The sequence below is a fragment of the Boleophthalmus pectinirostris genome, unplaced genomic scaffold (assembly GCF_026225935.1).
Source record: "Boleophthalmus pectinirostris isolate CB_2022bp ecotype Guang Dong unplaced genomic scaffold, ASM2622593v1 HiC_scaffold_9, whole genome shotgun sequence".
In the NCBI taxonomy this organism is placed as follows: Eukaryota; Metazoa; Chordata; class Actinopteri; order Gobiiformes; family Gobiidae; genus Boleophthalmus; species Boleophthalmus pectinirostris.
This window is the reverse complement of record NW_026571541.1, coordinates 18,962,607-18,982,027: the sequence shown is the minus strand read 5'-3', so window position 1 is coordinate 18,982,027 and position 19,421 is coordinate 18,962,607. Positions and strand designations below refer to the sequence as shown.

Here is a 19,421-nt window from a genome sequence, read left to right as displayed (position 1 = left end):
AATATGTGATACTCTCACAATATAATCTTTAACTATATCTATCTAACTAATCTCTAACTATATATATATATATATATATATATATATATATATATATATATATATATATATATATATATATATATATATATATATATATATACTGTAATTTCTTACATTTTATATACATTTTGTAGCCATTAAGGTGTCAATATATTCAGGCCTGTATGAGTCTGTTTCCTCATTTCATGCTTTCATTTTAATGAGATATCCCCAAAAACTGGGGGCCTGAAATATTTTGGATGTCTTTATGCATACTAATGTACTGTTGTATTTATTTCATGTTGTGTGCTTTATCCATAAAACCACATCATTATCAATATACCTGGAATTTCAACTCACTGCATAGCGTGCGCTGATTCATCATTTGTGGCTCTATTCCTGGAGCAGGACAGTGGTTTCAAGGTGTTACTTTAAGAGGCTCAACAGCTTATCTGGGATATAGGTCAACAAAGGTGCAGGCACTGTCTCGAGACATACAAAATATTAATTAATTTACATTTTATTACTAATGATAATTAATCTTTGAATTAATATTTACATTTCTCTTTGATTTCAGGATGATGATGCTTTCTACATAAAAAAAAAAGACATTCAAAAAATAAGACAGCCAGACAGAAGAAAACACGTGACGGGTGAACTTGTATGTCTGTCTCTCACTCTACCCCCTCCTCCCCATCCTGTACCTCTAGTTTTATTATTACTAACTGACCTATGATCTATTCTTGCTTTATTTAAGGAAGATATTATTATTATAATAAACCATTTTTGCCTTCTTGTCTTTGATTTTGTAAATAATGTCAAAACAAAAACAATCAGCCAACATAATGATTGGTTCACATTTCAATGTTGTGGAAACTGTTGTGGCTGCTTGGCTGGTTGCGTCTTTTCAGAAAAAGCAGAAATGACTGACGCAGGAAAACCATAGTTGAACCTGTGGGACCTCAAAGGAGAGCCCTTCGTTATCTCTAATTACTCCCTCTCCACTGGGGTTCAAATTAAATTAATCTTCTAGACCTGCACTGCTAACATGCTGCAGCAATTAAAACAGGTGACTGAACAATGTGGCACTGTCTCTACGGCAAAACAAGTGACCTTAACTACACCTGGAAATCTCAATGCTGAAATTTGAAAACTTTAGTCTGATATATTTGACTCACTCACTTTTAGAGCTGCCACTAGAAAATAACTTCTTACAAATATTGACATTGTAGCCTTTTCGTAAGGAAGTTTAGTAAGTTCATCTTGATAGAAAACAAATTTTACATAAGGTTTTTGTGGGATCATTTTGGAGATCATACCTCTAAATAAAAAAGTAGAAAATAGTAGATAAATTAGCTTGTAATTTTTCCAGTAAACATGAAGTGACTGAAGGGTTGTGGCCTCAGCGCAGCCTCTGTTGCCTGCATAATAATAAAGGTTTTAGAGTAGACTAAGGCCTGTTGTCAATCCTCTTATTTTGTGCTGCAGTGAAAATGGATTAGCGAGTAGCACCTACATTTTGGCCCCAGGTCACTTTGTAAAGATTTGCCTGACTGGGCCTTGAGCAGACACTTTCACCTTTATTTAAGTTTCACTTCTTAAATTTTCACTTTTTCTTGTGTCATTGGAGTCTTGTATGTTAGCTAACTCCTGTGATTCTTCAGGTATGGTGCGCTGCTTGAGGGGCCCACAGGAGCTGCACAGAGGAGGTGACTAAGTAGCTCTCCAGGGTGCTGAAAACGCAACCAAGGCAGCTGTCCAGGGCTTCACCTGTCACTCTCCTTCGGGCCAACATTAAAACAATGGCCTTTCAGAAAGAACAGCAAAAGTTGATAAGGTGATGTTGATACAGAGAGGGACACATGCAGAACTGGACTGATATAACATGAAATGGTAAGTACTATTTTGTGTTTTTTATACAGATATTTTCCTCCTTTTATAAATACAAATTTTCTTGACAAGATCTATTGACTTCAGCTGTGAACAAAATGTTTCACTAGCTTTAACACACTGGAAGTACAATGCAACAAATTCCTCCAAACTTCAAATGGCCGCTATGGGAGACCAGCCAGCCATGTCCTCCAATAATTAAAACAAGAACTACTTTCTCAAATTTCCCAGTTTATAACTTCCCGCTATGGATCCTACTTGGAGTATTGACTTTCCCTTGTTGCGTGCACTGTTTAATTTTCAAAGTTGGAGTTTTAGGGCCTTGGAACTGCGATCCAATTTATTACAAGGCGTATCCTACTGCAGCTGCCAGACTGGCTATAAGCAGGATCAATGGCGATCCCAGTCTAGACTTGGGCCTAACCATGGAGTTTATCATCTTGCAAGAACCATGTGAAACGTCAAAAGCCCTAACTGCATTTATTTATTATGAAGAACAAGCTGATGCATTTGTAGGACCCACCACCCCTGGATATTGTACAGCGGCGTCACTTTTGGCCAAAAACTGGGAAAAGGCTCTCTTCTCATATGGATGCATAAACTACGAACTGGATAGAGCAACTGGATACCCAACTTTTGCCAGGACTCTGCCTGTAGCCACCGATGTGTTGTTCACTGTGTTCAAACACTTCAGGTGGGCTAATATTGCAGTGGTTTCTTCAAATGAGGACATCTGGATGGACTCTGCAGGAAGAGTGGCCACAGCTTTGAGGAACAGAGGGCTCCCTGTGGGTCTGGTGGCCTCTGTGGGCAATGAGACAGAGATGGAGGGTACACTGAAGAAGATTGAGAATACACCAGAGATTAGAGGTGAGTTTGAATATTCGGCCAGTCACGATTACTATATTGAGTTATTGTTCAGTGTACGGTAGATGGAACAATTCCATGTGCGTTTTCAGAGGTCAGTATTTATTGTGGGGACTTTTTCTTTGTAGTGGTGAACTTTTTGTTATTTTTTTGTTTTATGATCAGATTTGAGCTCTAGAGGGCTGAAGAAATAACGTCTCCCACTCACTATAGGTTAAAAAATATCCATATTGGACATTTAAAATATTTTTTGGAAAGGACTTTAGATTTATTGTGTCAGTAGTAAAAATTACTCTCAGTATTATTGTTTATTGTCTATATTTTCTTCAGCAATATATCATACTTAAAATGTTTTATTTCAATCATGATTGTTATCATCCTATTGAATATAAGCATAAAGCATACATGTAGCTATTTGTTGTATAATAGTATGTGTAGTTTTGTTATTGTGGCAGCCTTCTAAAATGATTTTTAAAAATCTCAAGCAGATCTCAAAAAAATCACAATTAGATTATAAGTTTATATGAAATGTTACAAAAACAACTTTTATTTTATTTGAACAAATTTCCTATAAAATATTATTGGCTGCTTTTGCTAGCCTGTTTGAGAATTACTTTTTCCAGTCCTAAGTTTTATTAGACAGGCCATAGTAAGTGTGAAATGTGTGAGGAGTAGGAGAGACCAAATTACACTGTGAGGTCTGCACAGAGCCTCCTATTTCATAGTATTTTGAAAATCATCATTTGCAGTGCACTTTGTCCACATTTTAGATCTAGTTGAACTGTAGTTAGCAATCCATCAGTGTGCTCATTGTGGTAGGGTTAAAGGTGCACAATGCAACATTTCCACCAATCAGGTGATTCCACAGGTGACATGGTCAGATCTGTGTAGAACTAAACCTGCTTATAGTAAGAATGTTTTTCAAGGTATTTTTGAGCAATAAAAACATGTCAAATTGAATAAATGCATGGTCAGTTTAATGCAATAGTATGTAACAATCCAGGAAAGCAATAAAATCTCCATGGAGACAAGCAGATTGCGAACCCCACTACCTGAAAAGTTACACAGTACACCTTTAAGCTTGAACTGTTTTGCTTCATATGTTTTTCCGTTTGTGCTGTAGTGATCATCATGTGCATGCACTCGGTGTTGATTGGAGGAGAGCAGCAGGCCACTTTTCTGCTCGCTGCTCATGAGAGAGGTTTTACGGCTGGAAAGTACGTCTTTGTTCCCTATGACACCCTGTATTACAGCGTGCCCCACAACGTCACATACTTCGCCCTGAAAAACAACAGTCGGCTGAGAGAAGCCTATGACGCCGTGCTTACTGTTACCATGGTGTCAGACCCCCTGTCTTTTCGTGAGGCATTTAATGCTGCAAAAATGTCCCAGGAAGTGACACTAACCGTGATGCCAGAGCAGGTAGGGATTATTTATATATGCATGTAGTAGTCAGAGATAGCATCTAGTGTAAACACTTAAATATAAGGTATGTAAAATACTATAACTCACTATATTAAAAGTACAGTTTTTATTGCTTAAACACTGAGTGAACTGCTAAGAACTAAAACAAAAAAATCTATTCTCACTCATGTGTGTATAGACCTAACTGTTTTATGTATTATGCAACTCTTTAAATCATGAACATATTCATACATTTGTTATATTGAATATGCACAATACACTTAGCTAAAGATAAAGCTTGGCTGATATTTGCACCTTTTAGTGTATTGACTATCGGCCTTAAAGCTGCAAGACAGGCTGATATTTTATTTTGGCTGACCTCATGCCTAAAAATACCCATAAAGCTTTATTTGAACACTTCAGTGCAAAGAAATAACCTCATTACATGTGACTATGCAACTCTCTTCTAGGTTTGTGGGGTAAAAAGGACTGTGTGTGAGTTTGTAGTAAATTTTAATTAGATAATTTGAGGAAAATAATCAAAACCGCTCCTACATGTCATCACAAAAATATTGGCAGAGCTTAACGGGTTCTTTTGATTCTAAACAATTGGTATTGGCATCAGCTATACATGACATAATATTTGTCACTAAACAGCAATACTTTAAAATCAAGTAATGTTTTCTTTAGCTTTCTACTCACTTAATAATAATATTTAGCAGTTGTAATATTTCCTTGTCTATCATGCATGGATGTATACTTCTTTTTAAAAAAAAACCTGAGCCACACTGTTTTGTATATCAAATCTTGAATTAATTTAGGTAATTAAAAAAATAAAAATCTTAAAAAATTTACAATTGTAATTTTTTTTTTGTCTGAATTTTACAACATGTTTATTTGTTGTCCAGGTAAACCCTCTGTTTGGGACCATCTATAATAGCCTCTACCTTCTGGCCAAATCCATCCACAGTGCCCGGAGAGCAGGCATGACACTATCCGGCTCTAATCTGGCTTATTTCACCAGAAACACTGTCTTCAATGGATTTAACCAAAAATATCTTGTCGACAAGACCGGGGAAGTCAAAACCAACTATATCATACTGGACACTGACAAAGGCTATACTCTGTACCAAACCTATCTCGTGGATCTTCAGTCTTCTAAACTACGATTTGCTGGAAAGTCAATTTTTTTCCCTGGAGGAGGACCACCACCGTCAGATTCAATCTGCTGGTTTGACCCCCTTATTCCCTGTACTGGAGGTAAATTTGTAGCATGTATACTAGTTGTTTGCATGACTTTGAATGCTTAAAATAATGCAAATTTTATTGAGAACTGAGATAGCATTTTGTTTGTTTTTATAGGCGTGCAAGTGACATACATCATCATTGTTTTTGTTGTCACCTTTTCACTGGGTCTTGCGGCTCTTGGAATAAGTTTATACATAAGGTATTTTTGGGGGATTTTGGCCATAGGGAGTCACTATACAATATCAGACTCAGAAAGAAGTTCATTGCCAGTGAAAGTGAACAAAAATAATTAACTAGCTTGCTTCCTTTGATGATATGCAGTTTCTGTTGTAATTGCGAATAGTGGAAAGCACAATATATATACAGTAGGCCCAGCACAAGAGTTAGAAACAAACTGAATGCATTGTGAAACAGTTTGACACTGATAAAATTTGTAATGTAAGATCCCTGTCCTTTCTTCAAACTATTAAAATATAACTTTTACAACAAATACAATTTACAAAGCTTTTATTTGTTAAGAAGTCTGTATAATCCATATGTAATCCTTCTATTGTTATTTATTAAGGATATTCCACTATTGTCAGTCACATATTTATTTAATTTAGATTTTTTTTAATGCATGGTTTTCAAGTTGTGATTCTTTGAAAACATTAGACATGTTATAATTCATAGGAGGAGGCTTCACCAAATTCAGCTGATTAAAGGACCCAATAGGATCGTTTTGACACTGGAAGATCTAACTTTTATTAACCCCCAACTGAGCAGAAAGGTCAGTCATTACTTTTAAAGACTTTTTAAAGGGCCTATATTATGCTATTTTCTGATCTGTGTTATAATGTTGTTTCTTCATCACAAACATGCCTGGAGTTGTATTTCATTTACACGTTTAACACACAAATCTTGCACATTTAGGCTGTGTATTTCTCTCAAACAGAAAGCACTCCATGCAATGTCATGTGGTAATGCAGGAAGTGCTCCAAGGTGTTTTTAAAGTCCATACACCTTCACTAGAATCATTTGGAGCATTTCAGCCCGGGAATTACTAATTTCCATTGAACTACTAGTAAAGGTAAAAGGTAGCTCTTAACTTGAAAACCACCATTTTGTGATATCATAAAGTGGAAGAGAGCATTTTGAGCTTTGTAGAAATAGACATCTTAATAATGCACTATTACTATTACTTAAAGGTGTGAATAAAAAAGAAAAAAAACACACAACTCCAGGTGTGTTTTTGAGAAGGTGACAACATTATAACACGTCTTAAAGCTCACAAGAGTAAATTTTGCATAAAATAGGACATTTAAAATAAAAATACCACAAATGCTTTAAGTTTACAAAATCTCAGTTTTATTTATTGTGATCTACAGAAAATAACCTTGGAAGATCTGAGTGAGTCTAAAAGTGCAATAGAAGACAAGTCACAAGATCGCTCCCACTCTCTGAACAGCATGCAGACAGCCACTCACGAGACCACCAATGTCGCTGTTTATGAGGTAGACTTAAACAAAGCGTGATCAATGATATTTAAATCCACTCTCAATCAGTCCACTTTAATTTTATATCTAAACACATTTGCCTTTCAGGGTGATTGGGTGTGGCTAAAGAAATTTGAAGATGGACAGTTTAAAGAAGTGAAGCAGCAAACCACCAAGATTTTCACAAAGGTGTACACCATAGTTCTTATATGTAAATAGACATAACTAACTTACTAGCGCATCATGTTCCAAATAGGAAGTGAAGGTGCTTCTGGCTCCATCGACACTGTTTCAGTGAGCCTCGTCATTATGGTCTTAAAATGTTCGTATTAACCCACTCTATATGATTCTGGTGTTTTTATCCCACTATTTTGTACACAAATAAATTCCTAGAACTGGCTCCAAATTCACTCCTATAACTGCAAGCTTCATGAGCTTCATTTGACTGGAGCCAAATGGTATATGGGTAACGTCACATGCCTTTAGTCCACTTCTTTATACAGTCTTTGATATACATTAATTATATGCATTTGATTAGCCATTTCTTTGATGTTTAATATTTAAAAAATCCAGTTACTTTTCCTGACTTTATAGCATAATGGATCCTTAACATGTTTGATTGTTATGATAATATTTTTTTCTTCATATTTCCAGATGAAGGACCTCCGAAATGAGAACGTGAACCCTTTCTTGGGCTTCTTCCAGGACATTTCGATGGTTGCTGTGGTGACGGAGCACTGTTCCAGGGGCAGTCTGCAGGATCTGCTCAGGAATGAGGATGTGAAGCTGGACTGGATGTTCAAGTCCTCACTCGTATTGGACCTCATCAAAGTATGAAAAACGAAGATTTCTGCCATTAGGATTAGATTTTTTTCTGATTCAAACAAATAAATAGGGTCTCAGCTTGAACAATAAATTTCAACTACAGTGCCATTTAATGCATGAAATTAAAATTTATTCTTCCAGAAAGCTCTTACCAATGTGTTTTTACCATCACAGGATTTGTTGTAAACTCAAAGACTTAAAATTCAATTAATTCCACAGCTCTAATTAGAGTGTTCTCCATTGGTCCTCAGACTTTTTCTACAAATTGTCATGTTATTAGTTATAAGGGAAGTAAGGCAAATACAACAGATACCCGAACTAAACAAAATCCTAAACTACAATCCTAAACTACAGATTTAAAATGGGATTATAAAGAGTAAATACCACTCAGTTGAACCAGTGGCACCCCAACCCTCATGTTTAGTGTCGCTTTTAAGTCGCTTGTATGACCCCCTGACTAACTACTTCTGACAATGTTGTGCTTCATTAACAACAATATTTGCATTCCAGGGGATGAAATACCTCCACCACAGAGATTTTCCTCATGGGAGGCTGAAATCTCGTAACTGTGTGGTCGATGGTCGCTTCGTCCTCAAAATCACAGACTATGGTTTTAATGAATTACTGGAGTCACAGAAAGCCCCGTATGAAGAACCACCACCTGAGGGTAACATACATTTGATTTATTGCTGTATTATTATTATTACCCAACTGTAGGGAGCATCTATATTATACTGTTTATTCTGTACTATAATATAATTTAAACAAGGTTGTTTTACTTTACTTGTCCACCCAGAGTTGTTTTGGACTGCTCCAGAGCTCCTCAGAGACCATTTAAGTTCGCGCAGAGGCACTTATAAAGGAGATGTGTACAGTTTTGCCATTATCCTCCAGGAAGTGGTGGTCCGAGGACCTCCATACTGCATGCTTGGACTACCACCTCAAGGTTATATAGGATATATTGATACAGGATTTTCAAACTAGACATGTGATAATTTCTTATTGTTAATTTGTTTTAATATAATATGTACTGTAGTGTCACCATAGACTGTTTAAAAAAAGTATATATATAGTCTATGAGAGTCACTGATGTGTTTTATGAGTCATGGTAATGATTGTTGCCTCCTACTACTGCCATAATTTCAACTAATATTTACTTCTGATTGAATGACGAGCTTAAACAGAACCCTAACCATGTGACCTAATATTTTAATATCTTGATTTCAGAGATCATCCGTAAAGTGAAGAAGCCCCCTCCGATGTGCCGTCCCACCGTAGCCCCTGACCAGGCCCCTCTGGAGTGTATCCAACTCATGAAACAGTGTTGGAGCGAGCAGCCTGACCGCAGGCCCAACTTTGATGAGATTTTTGACAGGGTAAGTTTGAGTTTGTGTAAAAGTAACAGTTGTATAATAAACTATTACTACTAAAATACTAGAATCAGTATTACTCTCACCCAGGAAGTGCAATTTTTATCGAATTGAGATCCACTATTATATATGTAAAGGTATGTGTTTTAGAGCAGAGTTGTAACTTGGGAGGAATATTTTTTCTGTGTGTAAAATGGAAATTAATATTTTAAAAAAGAAATTTCCTTTGGTCTACATAAGAAAAATAGAATCAAATTGAAAATTGTGATTGATTAATTTCAGAGTACTTTTTTACCATATTGCCAGCCTTACTCTAACCACTATGACTACGCTCCTATGCCAACCAGTATCTGTACTAATCGCTACTAACTACTTCTACACTAACTAAAAAATGACACTGCTCCTACTAATGAAGCAGCTACTACCGCCATATATTTGACTATATACTTGAGTGTCAATTTTCTTTGTCTAGTTCAAGATCATTAACAAGGGCAAGAAGACCAACATCATTGACTCTATGCTGCGGATGTTAGAACAGTACAGCTCAAACCTGGAGGACCTGATCAGGGAGCGGACTGAGGAGCTGGAGGTGGAGAAGCAGAGAACGGAGAAACTACTGTCAGAAATGCTCCCACCGTGAGTCACTGATTTTATTTATACAGGAGCTGATGTAACTCCATGGATAATTCATTTATTTTTAACGAAAGAGTAGAACAGTATAGTGACAAATGTATCAGTGACAGGTGTCATGTAATGTAATGTCTCTCTAAAACACGTGAAATCCAGTCCCATGCAAATGGTATGTTTAATGTTATTGGGGTGTTTCTATTGGACATTAGTCTACAGCTTAGCAAAAATAATAATGTGACTTAAAGTCCATTCAGTTGACAACAATTTATTTGTGTTGTTGTGTATTTTAATCCTGTTTCTACTTATTAATTATGTGAGATAGGAGAACCTGAGATATTGCCACAGAGCTGGTCACAACTGCAAAGGGAAATACTACAACAATTCTGACTAACTTCCTCCTCATTTTTAACAATATTATTCACTATATAATTTCACATGAACGCATCCTATATCAGACTCTCGAGTGACACTACAATTGGTACTCTGCTTCTCTGCAGTTCTGTAGCAGAGGCCCTGAAAACTGGAGCCACAGTGGAGCCGGAGTACTTTGATCAGGTGACCATTTACTTCAGTGACATTGTGGGCTTCACCACCATCTCCTCCCTCAGCGACCCCATCGAGGTGGTGGACCTCCTTAATGATCTCTACAGTCTGTTTGACGCTGTGCTTAGCAACCATGATGTCTATAAGGTACACAATATTATAGCACTTATGTTATTTTAGAAAAACAAGACTGAGTGGGTACATTTACATGGCCAGTAAAATCTGATTAATTAATTAAGTCTGTGTTTTTACTGACTGAGTGCGTGTTTACAGAAAAGGAAAAAAAAAAAAAGGAATATGATTATGAAAAACACCTAGCGACATGTGTCAGGAAATCGTTGGATATTTAGTGGAACTGTTGTATTAGGAAGACAAAGTGCAATTCATTTAAAAAAAAATTAAAACCCACATCAGATTGACTGTTTTACATGAGTTCAATAGTATTCATATTTTGGTGTGCATGTATACATAACCACTGTTAGTACACATCAAAAAATATTCAGGGCATGGCAAAAATTGGCAACCATTGGTATTTAATAAAAATTTCACACACATACCTAATCTTTTGTATGGAATTTGACAGATATAGTTCTGTTTTTGTGCAGGTGGAGACTATAGGTGATGCTTACATGGTGGCGTCTGGTTTACCAAAGAGAAACGGAAACAAACACGCCGCAGAGATCGCCAACATGTCCCTGAACATTCTCAGCTCCGTGGGGACTTTTCGGATGCGCCACATGCCCGACATTCCGGTCCGGATCCGCATTGGGATCCACTCAGGTCAGCTTTCAGCCAACCATAATTCCTGTTATTTAAAGGTATACTATGTTACATTCTGGGTAGCAGGTATACCATTTGCTTGTCTCCATGGAGATGTTTTATTGCTAAAAAATGTCTTAGAAGCATGCACATTTAAGGTGAGTGGGCTCGCCTTTCTACATATTGGAAAGACGTAAATACAATACTGTGTAACATTCCATGCAAAGCAATAGCATTTCCATGGAGACAAACAGGCGGCATACCCTCTATCAAAAAATAAACAGTTCACTTTTAAGAAACACTGTTTAAATCTGGATTTAGTTATCTGGGAAGTATAAATTTCAATTAACTTTTGAAAACATATTACTTTAATTTAAATAAAAAACAAACATTATCACATTTTTTGATGTAGGACCATGTGTTGCTGGAGTGGTTGGTCTGACAATGCCTCGGTATTGCCTTTTTGGAGACACTGTCAACACTGCCTCAAGAATGGAATCTACTGGACTGCGTGAGTTATCCACAACATGAAACATTATTTTTCTTGACTTTAAAAAAAAAATGTTTTCCTATTTTTTGCAGCTTACAGAATCCATGTAAATCTCACCACTGTAAAGATCCTGCGTTCACTGAATGAGGGCTACAGAATCGAAGTCAGGGGCAAGACTGAGCTGAAGGTTTGGCCTTAATATACAATTTATTCAACAACACTAGCAGCAGCTCTTTCATTCATTTGTTTTATTATTTTTCAGGGTAAAGGAATTGAAGAGACGTACTGGCTTGTAGGGAAGACAGGATTTTCAAAACCATTGCCAAAACCGCCAGAAATCAGACCTGGGTAAGAGCTTGCTCATTTACTCATAACATTAAAAAACTTTTGAAAAGCTATTAGTACACATCATCAGTACCATTATTTTACACAACTCATACACAAACTGAAACTGTTTACACCTGCTCCAGAGAGGACAATCATGGATTGAACCCTGAGGAAATAGCCAATTACAAGAGAAAGAAAGCTGAGAAAAAAAGAGTGAAATGATGGAGGTAGTGTTGTATATTGTATGTTTTGTGTGCTCCTGTGTGGTGATCCAGCTGTGCTGTGCTGTGAAGTTTCACTTTCGTGTTGTTTTGTGATCAGCCGGTATCATTAATCTTTTGATCTTATCAACTTAATCTTAAGCTCTGTGCATGTTTCCTTATTTTCCTGACAAACCCTGATATGTAGCTCTATGTACAGTATTTAGCATGTATCTAGAGAACTATCTAATGTAAACCACTGTCTTCTCCAGGGACAATTGGCAAGAGATGGTGACAGAGGAAATCAAGACTCTGTTTCGAAAGGCAAATCGTCTGGTGGACAAAAAGACTTGAATGAGGAGAGCTGAGGACAGACACTGCAGCTCTCCCTGAGGCTTACGCAGACGGTTTTAAGAGGATCGTCAGGCTAATCTGCCTGCAGCCAGCGCAGCAGAACAAGATGGTGCTAATGTAATGAGAGTGATGCATTACTCAGTGCTAGTGCTTGGGCAATGGTCCCAAAGAAGGATGCACTCTGCACTCACTGACCACTGAGTGGTCACCTACAACTAGCATGAACTTTACCAACGTCAATAAGACTGAAGATCAGACATGCCTGTTTCAATCATTAGATAATTACAGTTTTGCTTCGACAAATCCGCCTCATAATAACTCTAGTAGATGTTATGGTTGAGTAAGATTTGCTCTTCAGAGTTGGAGCTTTTGGCTGCTAAATAATAACTAAGACACTTTATGACATCTTTATTGTTTAGAAATGTAAATTAAACTATTGCTAAATGTCAGCAAAACTCAAATCCCCTGTAATGTACTAGTACTAAAAACGCTCACTGTTCCAGTGTTTTAGTACAAACTGGCATATTTACATCATATTTCTTTTAAAGTGTTTTTCGGTCATAGCATATGACTATCAGTTAACTGCTCAGCAGGCTTTTGCTTTATTTGGACTTGCTATACTCTTTAAAAGGATTAAAGGAACACTATTCTTCTATTTTTTGTAACAAGTTTAATTGATTCTCCATAGAATTCTCCAGTTTAACAAAAAAAAAAAAAAACTACTTTAATTTATGTGACCAATATATATTGTCTACAAGCCCTATGAGCACTGATACATTTTCAACTAATTTTATCAAATAATTCTAATATTTTGTTATAAGATTCACAATTGTGTTAATAAACTTTAGTTGTTTTTCTAAATGAAAAATATCATGACAACAGTTAAAGCTTTGTATGCAGATAGTACCGTATTTATTTATTTATTTGTATTTTAAGTTGAACTGTCTTGTACAATGTGTTATCATGGTAATTAAAAATTATTCCTAAATCTAAATAATTAATTAATTATTGAAAATTATACTTTTATAAAACATCACAATTCATGCGTCTTTATTTGTATTTAATTTCATTTGTCAGCCAGAAGAGGGTGCTGTGGACTTGATCAGATTAGAACAATAGTTTTATTCCGATCAAACTAAACTTAGATTTAAGAGCTTTGCCTTAAAATATGCATTACTTGACATAAATGAGTACTATTTGATATTGTGCAGCTTATGTTGAAGTTTTCATTTCTTTATTGTAACATTTATTGTAGCACTCTACTCAAACCACTGTATTTCCTGGTCACCATGAGATCCTTGTCCTCCAGGTTCTATCCTCCTTTAACTGCCCTATTCCCTTTTTATTTTGACTGTGCTAAATGTGTCCTGTGAACTCAACCGTATAATTTAAGTCTGTATGGTTTGTGTGGTTATCTTATAGTTTAATAGCAGAAGCCAAAGCCATGTTTGTTTAGTCTAATCTCCACATACCAGGAATGCATAGATGGAAAGATTGTTGTCATTTGTATTCAAGATTCACCGCACAGCTGTCTGCCATGGCATATTCCCCCTTTTTGCCTTCCCTTTTGGCCCTTCTGGACTTATCACAGTAAATCGTAGTATTATTCTGCTACTATTGTGCAGAGAAACATACAGTATTAATAACATGCTTGCTGTAAGTATTGTTAATATTGTATACTGGCTTGAGACCAGCGTAAAGAAATAATCAGGTGTGTGGCCCTTTTTTCATCTTCATATATTTAGGCAGAAATAATAGCAACGGCAATAGTAGAAGTAGTAGTTTGTCTGTAATAATAGAGGTGTTACTTTGATCCTTCCTTTTGTTTTTATCAATAACTGGGACCAGCATGGCCACACTGACCAAATCCCGGTAGAATTAAAATGTCTAACATTTGTATTTTTCTTTAAAAAAAAACAAACAAAAAAAACAAGCTCCACACTCAAAACATATATTAGTACAAAACTACACAAAAACCATTTGGCAATCAAACATATTTTTCATTTTTTTATTGAAAAATTCACAAAATGATCACAATTTATTCCAACAGCATCTTTGTGGAACATACCAACAGCAACAAAAATGACACAATATGGCAATGAGTGGACATATAAATAAGCACCTGACACATGCCACCTTTCCTATGTGAACAAAGGAATATTTCAGTGCAATCGGTGGCCAAAGATGTCTAAAGAAACTGGAGTGACTGTAACAGAAGTTTGTGCAAAAATCTTTTCTTCTTTAAACGTTAAAGATAATGCAAGAAAAAGCACCTGAATTTGACACCATTGGACCATTAATTGCAAAACAGCATGTCATAGGAAGAGGCCATACTTAATGTAAGCATTTTCAGCTCAGCCTTTTCTTAATGGGCCTCTTGATTGTGTGCATATGTAAAGCAAAGGTATCAGTTCCACAGTTTTGCCTATTGGAAGGTGAGGTAACAGTAAAACCACAAACACAAACAACGTCCTGTCATAGTTTCATTAGAAAAAGCTACCAAAAATACCCAGCATCTGTTCACTATAACTCATCGCGCATCTTGTCTCCCTTTGGTCTAACTACTCGTCCGATGTACAAGATTGAGTTGGTCTTGTTGTCTTTTATTAGGAAAATGAAAGGGTGGTCTGCATAAAAAAGTTTGGGGTTTCTCAGCTTCTCGTTGCTGAAGATGCTGGGGTCGAATGGATTTCCAGCTACATCAAACTCAAAGGCGGAAGCGTGGAAAACGTTTGAGAGGTACAGGTCCTTCTTTCCAGAGATGTTAGATAGATCTGCTTTGGACTTGTCAACCGCCTCAGTCAGACCCAGATCAGCGAGATGTTTCTGTAAAATTAATATAAAAAATTTGACTGAATAGAAATAAGTAAGCAAGTAAGTACAGTTAACTTGACAGTATTGGCATTGTACTGTATATAATAGCTGAACCTAGGTGTTTGTTGATACTACTGATTAGTATTGCTATATGATCACAGTAGTAGTATTTGTTGAAGTAGTTGTTGTTAATAGTAGTAGTATAAGAGGTATAAAATGCATTTATAATTGGTTTTAGTGACATTACTATTTTCTGATATTATTTGACCTCTAATCCATTCAAAACATGCACACATATTTTGTTGAAAGTTTGTAGTATAGTATAGTTGTAGTATGTAGTAGCAGCAGCAGCAGTAGCAGGAGTAATTAGCAATAGTAGTCACAGTAGAACCAGCAGTAGAAGAAATTATATAGTAGTAATAGTAGCAGTAGTAGTACCAGTAGCTCCAGGAGCTGTGGTATCACAGCAGCTTGTATTACCTGCAGGTTATGGCTGACTTCCAGTGAGATCTTGGGCAGGGAGATGGCCACAGCTCTGTTCTCCATCTTACTGAGCCAAGTGTCCACCTGTTTCCTGGTCAGCAGCTTCTCCAGTCGCTCCAGGGGCTCCAGATGATAGGTCATAATGTAGATCATAGAGACCTGCTTCTGCCCCAGAGGCATGTTCAGGACATACAGACTGTTCTCAGTGTCCTCGTAGAAGTCATACAGGCCTGAGGGAAGCACAAAGTGTTAAGTGAATACATTAGCATATAATGTTATGTATATACTAGATTAGTGGTTCCCAAATTGTAGTGCCAATACACAGTTCAAATATTTACTGAATGTAGAGTCAATTTAATGCATAGTTTTCTTTTGGGTTTGTCCTTATCATAGACTAGTTGTAGACCTGGGTTAGATCTGGCACTCAGAATTGTAGTGTGAAAAGTTTGAGAACTGTAACTAGAACATAGGAATGAGAGAACTATCCAATGTAAAAATGTATATGCAAGCAGTCATAAACTCCATTTGAATGTATTTATTTATTTGTCATTATTTGTAAGATCTTAAGAGTTGATTGCCCTGATATTGTTAAACTATGTAGCTTAAAACAATAATAATAAAGCAACATATTGTGAAGCCGTAATAGTAGAGTATACATTCAAAGCTCTTACCAGTGCGGTGCATCATGGGAACTGAAACAGTGAATGAACGGGTGACCAGGAAACCACGGTTGTCCACCATTTTCTCATGGAACTTCTCATGCCAGTGGGCTATGGTAAAAAAAATTAAATAATTTTCAACTCACAGTGCTCTATAAAACTTAATATGTAATATTATGTATCAAAATATCTAATCTCTACTCACGTTTGAAAAACATGGCATTGACAATCATGGCTCCATCAGCGTTCTGCACATCTTTGGTGATCTCTGGCAGTTTCCCGTCGGTGGACTTGGCAGCCCACTCATTAATGGAGTTCAGAGTGCTCCTCTTGTCTCTGAAGTTGATCTTTGAGTGGTCATAATTGTAGTGTTTCTTGCTCATTTTTACAAAGTCGTCAGCGAAGGACACAGAGCTGGGGCCGTATAGACGGTTGTTGATCTTCCAGGTGGTGTTACGGGTTTTGCCATCACTCACCTGAACAGACAATGTAAAGCATGTTTCTATTAATATATATACAGTAAGACATACACATATACTGTGCATCTGATTCACTGAGAGCAGCCCCATACCTCAGACAGCAGCTCTGAAAGGCCAGAGTGCAGGTGCTCGTCCTTCAGTTTGTCTGCGCTCAGAACAGTTTTGACCTGAGCCGCAGTCGACGCTTTTCCTCCCAGAGCAACCAGACCCAGAGAAGAGGCTACAACCACAGGAGAGATCAGGATGTTTTCAACTCCCTTCTCTTTCACCATGTTGTGGTACAGGCTGTAAAAAAAGGTTTATATGTTAAACAAAAATATTATAAACCAGTCATAACCATGTTTAGTGATAATGCTGTGCGTTTTCTGACCTGAAGGCGAGATTGGCGCTGTTATCAGCCAGCGTGGAGGCATGGCTGCTCAGTTTCTTGTCCTCTGCAGAGGACACGAGGCCCAGAAGGCACAGAGCTACAATGTTTGTCATCCACATCCTGTCTGTTTCCAACAGCAGCGCGAGCAGCCTGGAAGAACAAAAGGAAATCCTCATGAAAATACACCTTCTGAAAGCTTTAACATAAATCTCTTAAATATGTGTATTTAGTCTATGATCCCAGAACAATTCTATTGTTTCCAATATTTGAGACCTAGTAAAGAGCCATTCAATGTGTGGGCTGTGGGTCTATAGGGGCAGGGCCTCCTCCTTCAGACATGTCTATGCCACGTCAGCAGAGGCTGAGGCCTGCACAGCTGGAACAGCAGACCACTCAGAGGAGCTCTAACTCCAGACTGTAATATGAACCCTCTATTCTTCACTATTCTTCTCCTCTGGATGCCTCCATTACAAGATCAGTCATTTCAAGTTATACTCAGTGTATGTCCTGACCTTCCAAACCTTGTTAGAGACAAATCACATGCCTGCAGGCTACCTCTAGATCTAATCCCAGTCATTATTTACACATCACATAGTACACTTTCAGCTTTTTAAACACCACTGTTCTGAACATTGCTTTTCCCCATTGAATGGCATGTTATTTGCATCTGTATTCACTGTGTGCAGAGCAGCTTTATATCATGGATACCTTGGGTTGTTTTGAAGTCTGTGTTTTTCATTCTGAAAGACAAGAGGTGTATGCAGTAATCTCCAAAGAGCAAGAAACAACAGTACTGAGGCTCTGGTGGAGACAGACCCACAGACAGCAAGGTTAGATCTTATATTTTTAAATTGTACTTTCTCATGTTAATCTTTATCACTCATTCAGAGTTCATTCAGTGGATGCATTTGACCCAGGAAACAAAAATTAAACCATGTCTAACTATAAGACCACCATGAGACCAATCAGGATCCCAGCTCAACTACAAGAAATGAGTAGAAAATGAAGAAAATGAAGGGCGTGCATAAGTTTCCTTCATGCATCAACTCTACAGTCACTACTTGCATTCATATGGTCGTTGGTAAAACAAAGCAGCCCATTCACTCTCCTCTGCATTCCTCAGTGAAATCAAAGCCAGTTGAAACTTACCTGGCACAGAATAGCAAGATATCTTCTTCTCTTCTTCTCTCGAGTTGTGTTCCGTAGCTGTAGTGTCTCGGTCACACACGGTGGGCCTATATATCCGGCACTGAGAAAGTTCTGGAAGAGGGACCGGAATATTCAAATAAGTGTGTGTGAGCTCAGGAAGTTAGGAGCTAGGAGTTAGGACATCCCCCTTTTGCAGTTTGGTATGAAGGGGTCGGCTTGAAGTCATCTGATCTGGGACCAGCCTGGGAACTTAACCTCCACAGTAACGCAATGCAGAAATTAAAAAACCAAACTGACCCTAAATCAGCTTGTAATGTTAGACTTTTTAAATCTGCTTCTTATTTTATGTGCAGCTGACTCAATCTTGATAACCAGTTTCATCATATGTAAAATATTGATCATATGCTTTCTGAAAAATAAAAATAGTTGCATAAACATCCTCACAACTTTTTGAACTGCACCTAACTGTAACTGCAATAGCATTTGGTAAACTATATGGACGATTTGCACTTGTTAAATGCAAACACATGACAATAGCCATAATAAACAGTATTTGCATGTTTTATTTGTCTATATCTTATCATTGATTGGTAAAACTGGTGTGTAATTTCCAATAGAACAATCCAGAAGTCCCAAATTACTGAGTGCAATGTTCCCCGCAAGTCTGGCCCTGCCCCCCTCTCCTCACTGCCACGTCTGTCCAACTCAGCAGCTCAGGGTGATGCAAAGATGGAGAAGCAACAAAAGGCCTCTGTCTGTCGTAAAATTAATTGGCTTTAAGGAGTTAACCGTCTGGACCGGCGGTTACAATCAGTAATTAGAGTTAATTGTAGAAATATAGTGAAATATAGTGGAATCAGTATGATTATATTAGAGAACTCAATATCAAAACAGTAATCCCCCAAACAAATCAATAGGAGTATTTTGTCTTGATCAATATGAGTAATGCATTGTGATTTCTTTAACATATCTCTACTCTTTGCTTAGAGCATGCAAACTTCATGCTTCACTCATAAATTCCATTAACTCGAGTCCAAAACCCCAAACGACTCAATAATATAATA

The 19,421-nt window shown here is 37.2% G+C and overlaps 2 protein-coding genes across 4 annotated transcripts; one reads left to right on the top strand and one right to left on the bottom strand.

Moving 5' to 3' along the window:
- The first annotated feature begins 2,042 nt into the window (after positions 1-2,042).
- gucy2f (guanylate cyclase 2F, retinal) lies at positions 2,043-12,403 on the top strand. The gene is made up of 18 exons (XM_020926801.2): positions 2,043-2,781; positions 3,902-4,200; positions 5,091-5,442; positions 5,545-5,629; positions 6,103-6,199; positions 6,798-6,923; positions 7,014-7,094; positions 7,560-7,736; positions 8,241-8,397; positions 8,527-8,676; positions 8,958-9,106; positions 9,573-9,736; positions 10,228-10,420; positions 10,879-11,053; positions 11,445-11,543; positions 11,615-11,709; positions 11,785-11,870; positions 12,322-12,403. The coding sequence occupies exons 1-18, from the start codon at positions 2,043-2,045 to the stop codon at positions 12,401-12,403; spliced, it is 3,306 nt and encodes a 1,101-aa protein (XP_020782460.2).
- A 1,992-nt stretch (positions 12,404-14,395) lies between these two features.
- serpinh1b (serpin peptidase inhibitor, clade H (heat shock protein 47), member 1b) lies at positions 14,396-18,472 on the bottom strand. 3 transcript variants are annotated; one of them, XM_020926859.2, is made up of 8 exons: positions 18,358-18,468; positions 17,917-17,948; positions 17,209-17,358; positions 16,931-17,123; positions 16,565-16,835; positions 16,372-16,470; positions 15,698-15,930; positions 14,396-15,229 (listed from the first exon to the last, which is right to left on the bottom strand). In XM_020926859.2, the coding sequence occupies exons 3-8, from the start codon at positions 17,325-17,327 to the stop codon at positions 14,927-14,929; spliced, it is 1,218 nt and encodes a 405-aa protein (XP_020782518.2). In that variant the 5' UTR covers positions 17,328-17,358; positions 17,917-17,948; positions 18,358-18,468; the 3' UTR covers positions 14,396-14,926. The 3 variants fall into 3 exon arrangements, with proteins under 3 accessions (XP_020782518.2, XP_055004026.1, XP_020782519.2); XM_055148051.1 differs by having other exon boundaries at positions 17,917-18,009; positions 18,358-18,402; XM_020926860.2 differs by lacking the exon at positions 17,917-17,948 and having other exon boundaries at positions 18,358-18,472.
- Between the last annotated feature and the right edge of the window lie 949 nt (positions 18,473-19,421).

Coding starts and splice junctions, on each gene's coding strand:
- gucy2f (XM_020926801.2), top strand. CDS start 2,043: ATGCAACAAATTCCTCCAAACTTCAAATGGCCGCTATGGGAGACCAGC. Junction 2,782..3,901: donor GAATACACCAGAGATTAGAG/GTGAGTTTGAAT, acceptor TTTGTGCTGTAG/TGATCATCATGTGCATGCAC. Junction 6,924..7,013: donor CCAATGTCGCTGTTTATGAG/GTAGACTTAAAC, acceptor TTTGCCTTTCAG/GGTGATTGGGTGTGGCTAAA.
- serpinh1b (XM_020926860.2), bottom strand. CDS start 17,327: ATGTGGATGACAAACATTGTAGCTCTGTGCCTTCTGGGCCTCGTGTCC. Junction 16,471..16,564: donor CAATGCCATGTTTTTCAAAC/GTGAGTAGAGAT, acceptor TTTTTACCATAG/CCCACTGGCATGAGAAGTTC. Junction 15,931..16,371: donor TCCCATGATGCACCGCACTG/GTAAGAGCTTTG, acceptor TGCTTCCCTCAG/GCCTGTATGACTTCTACGAG.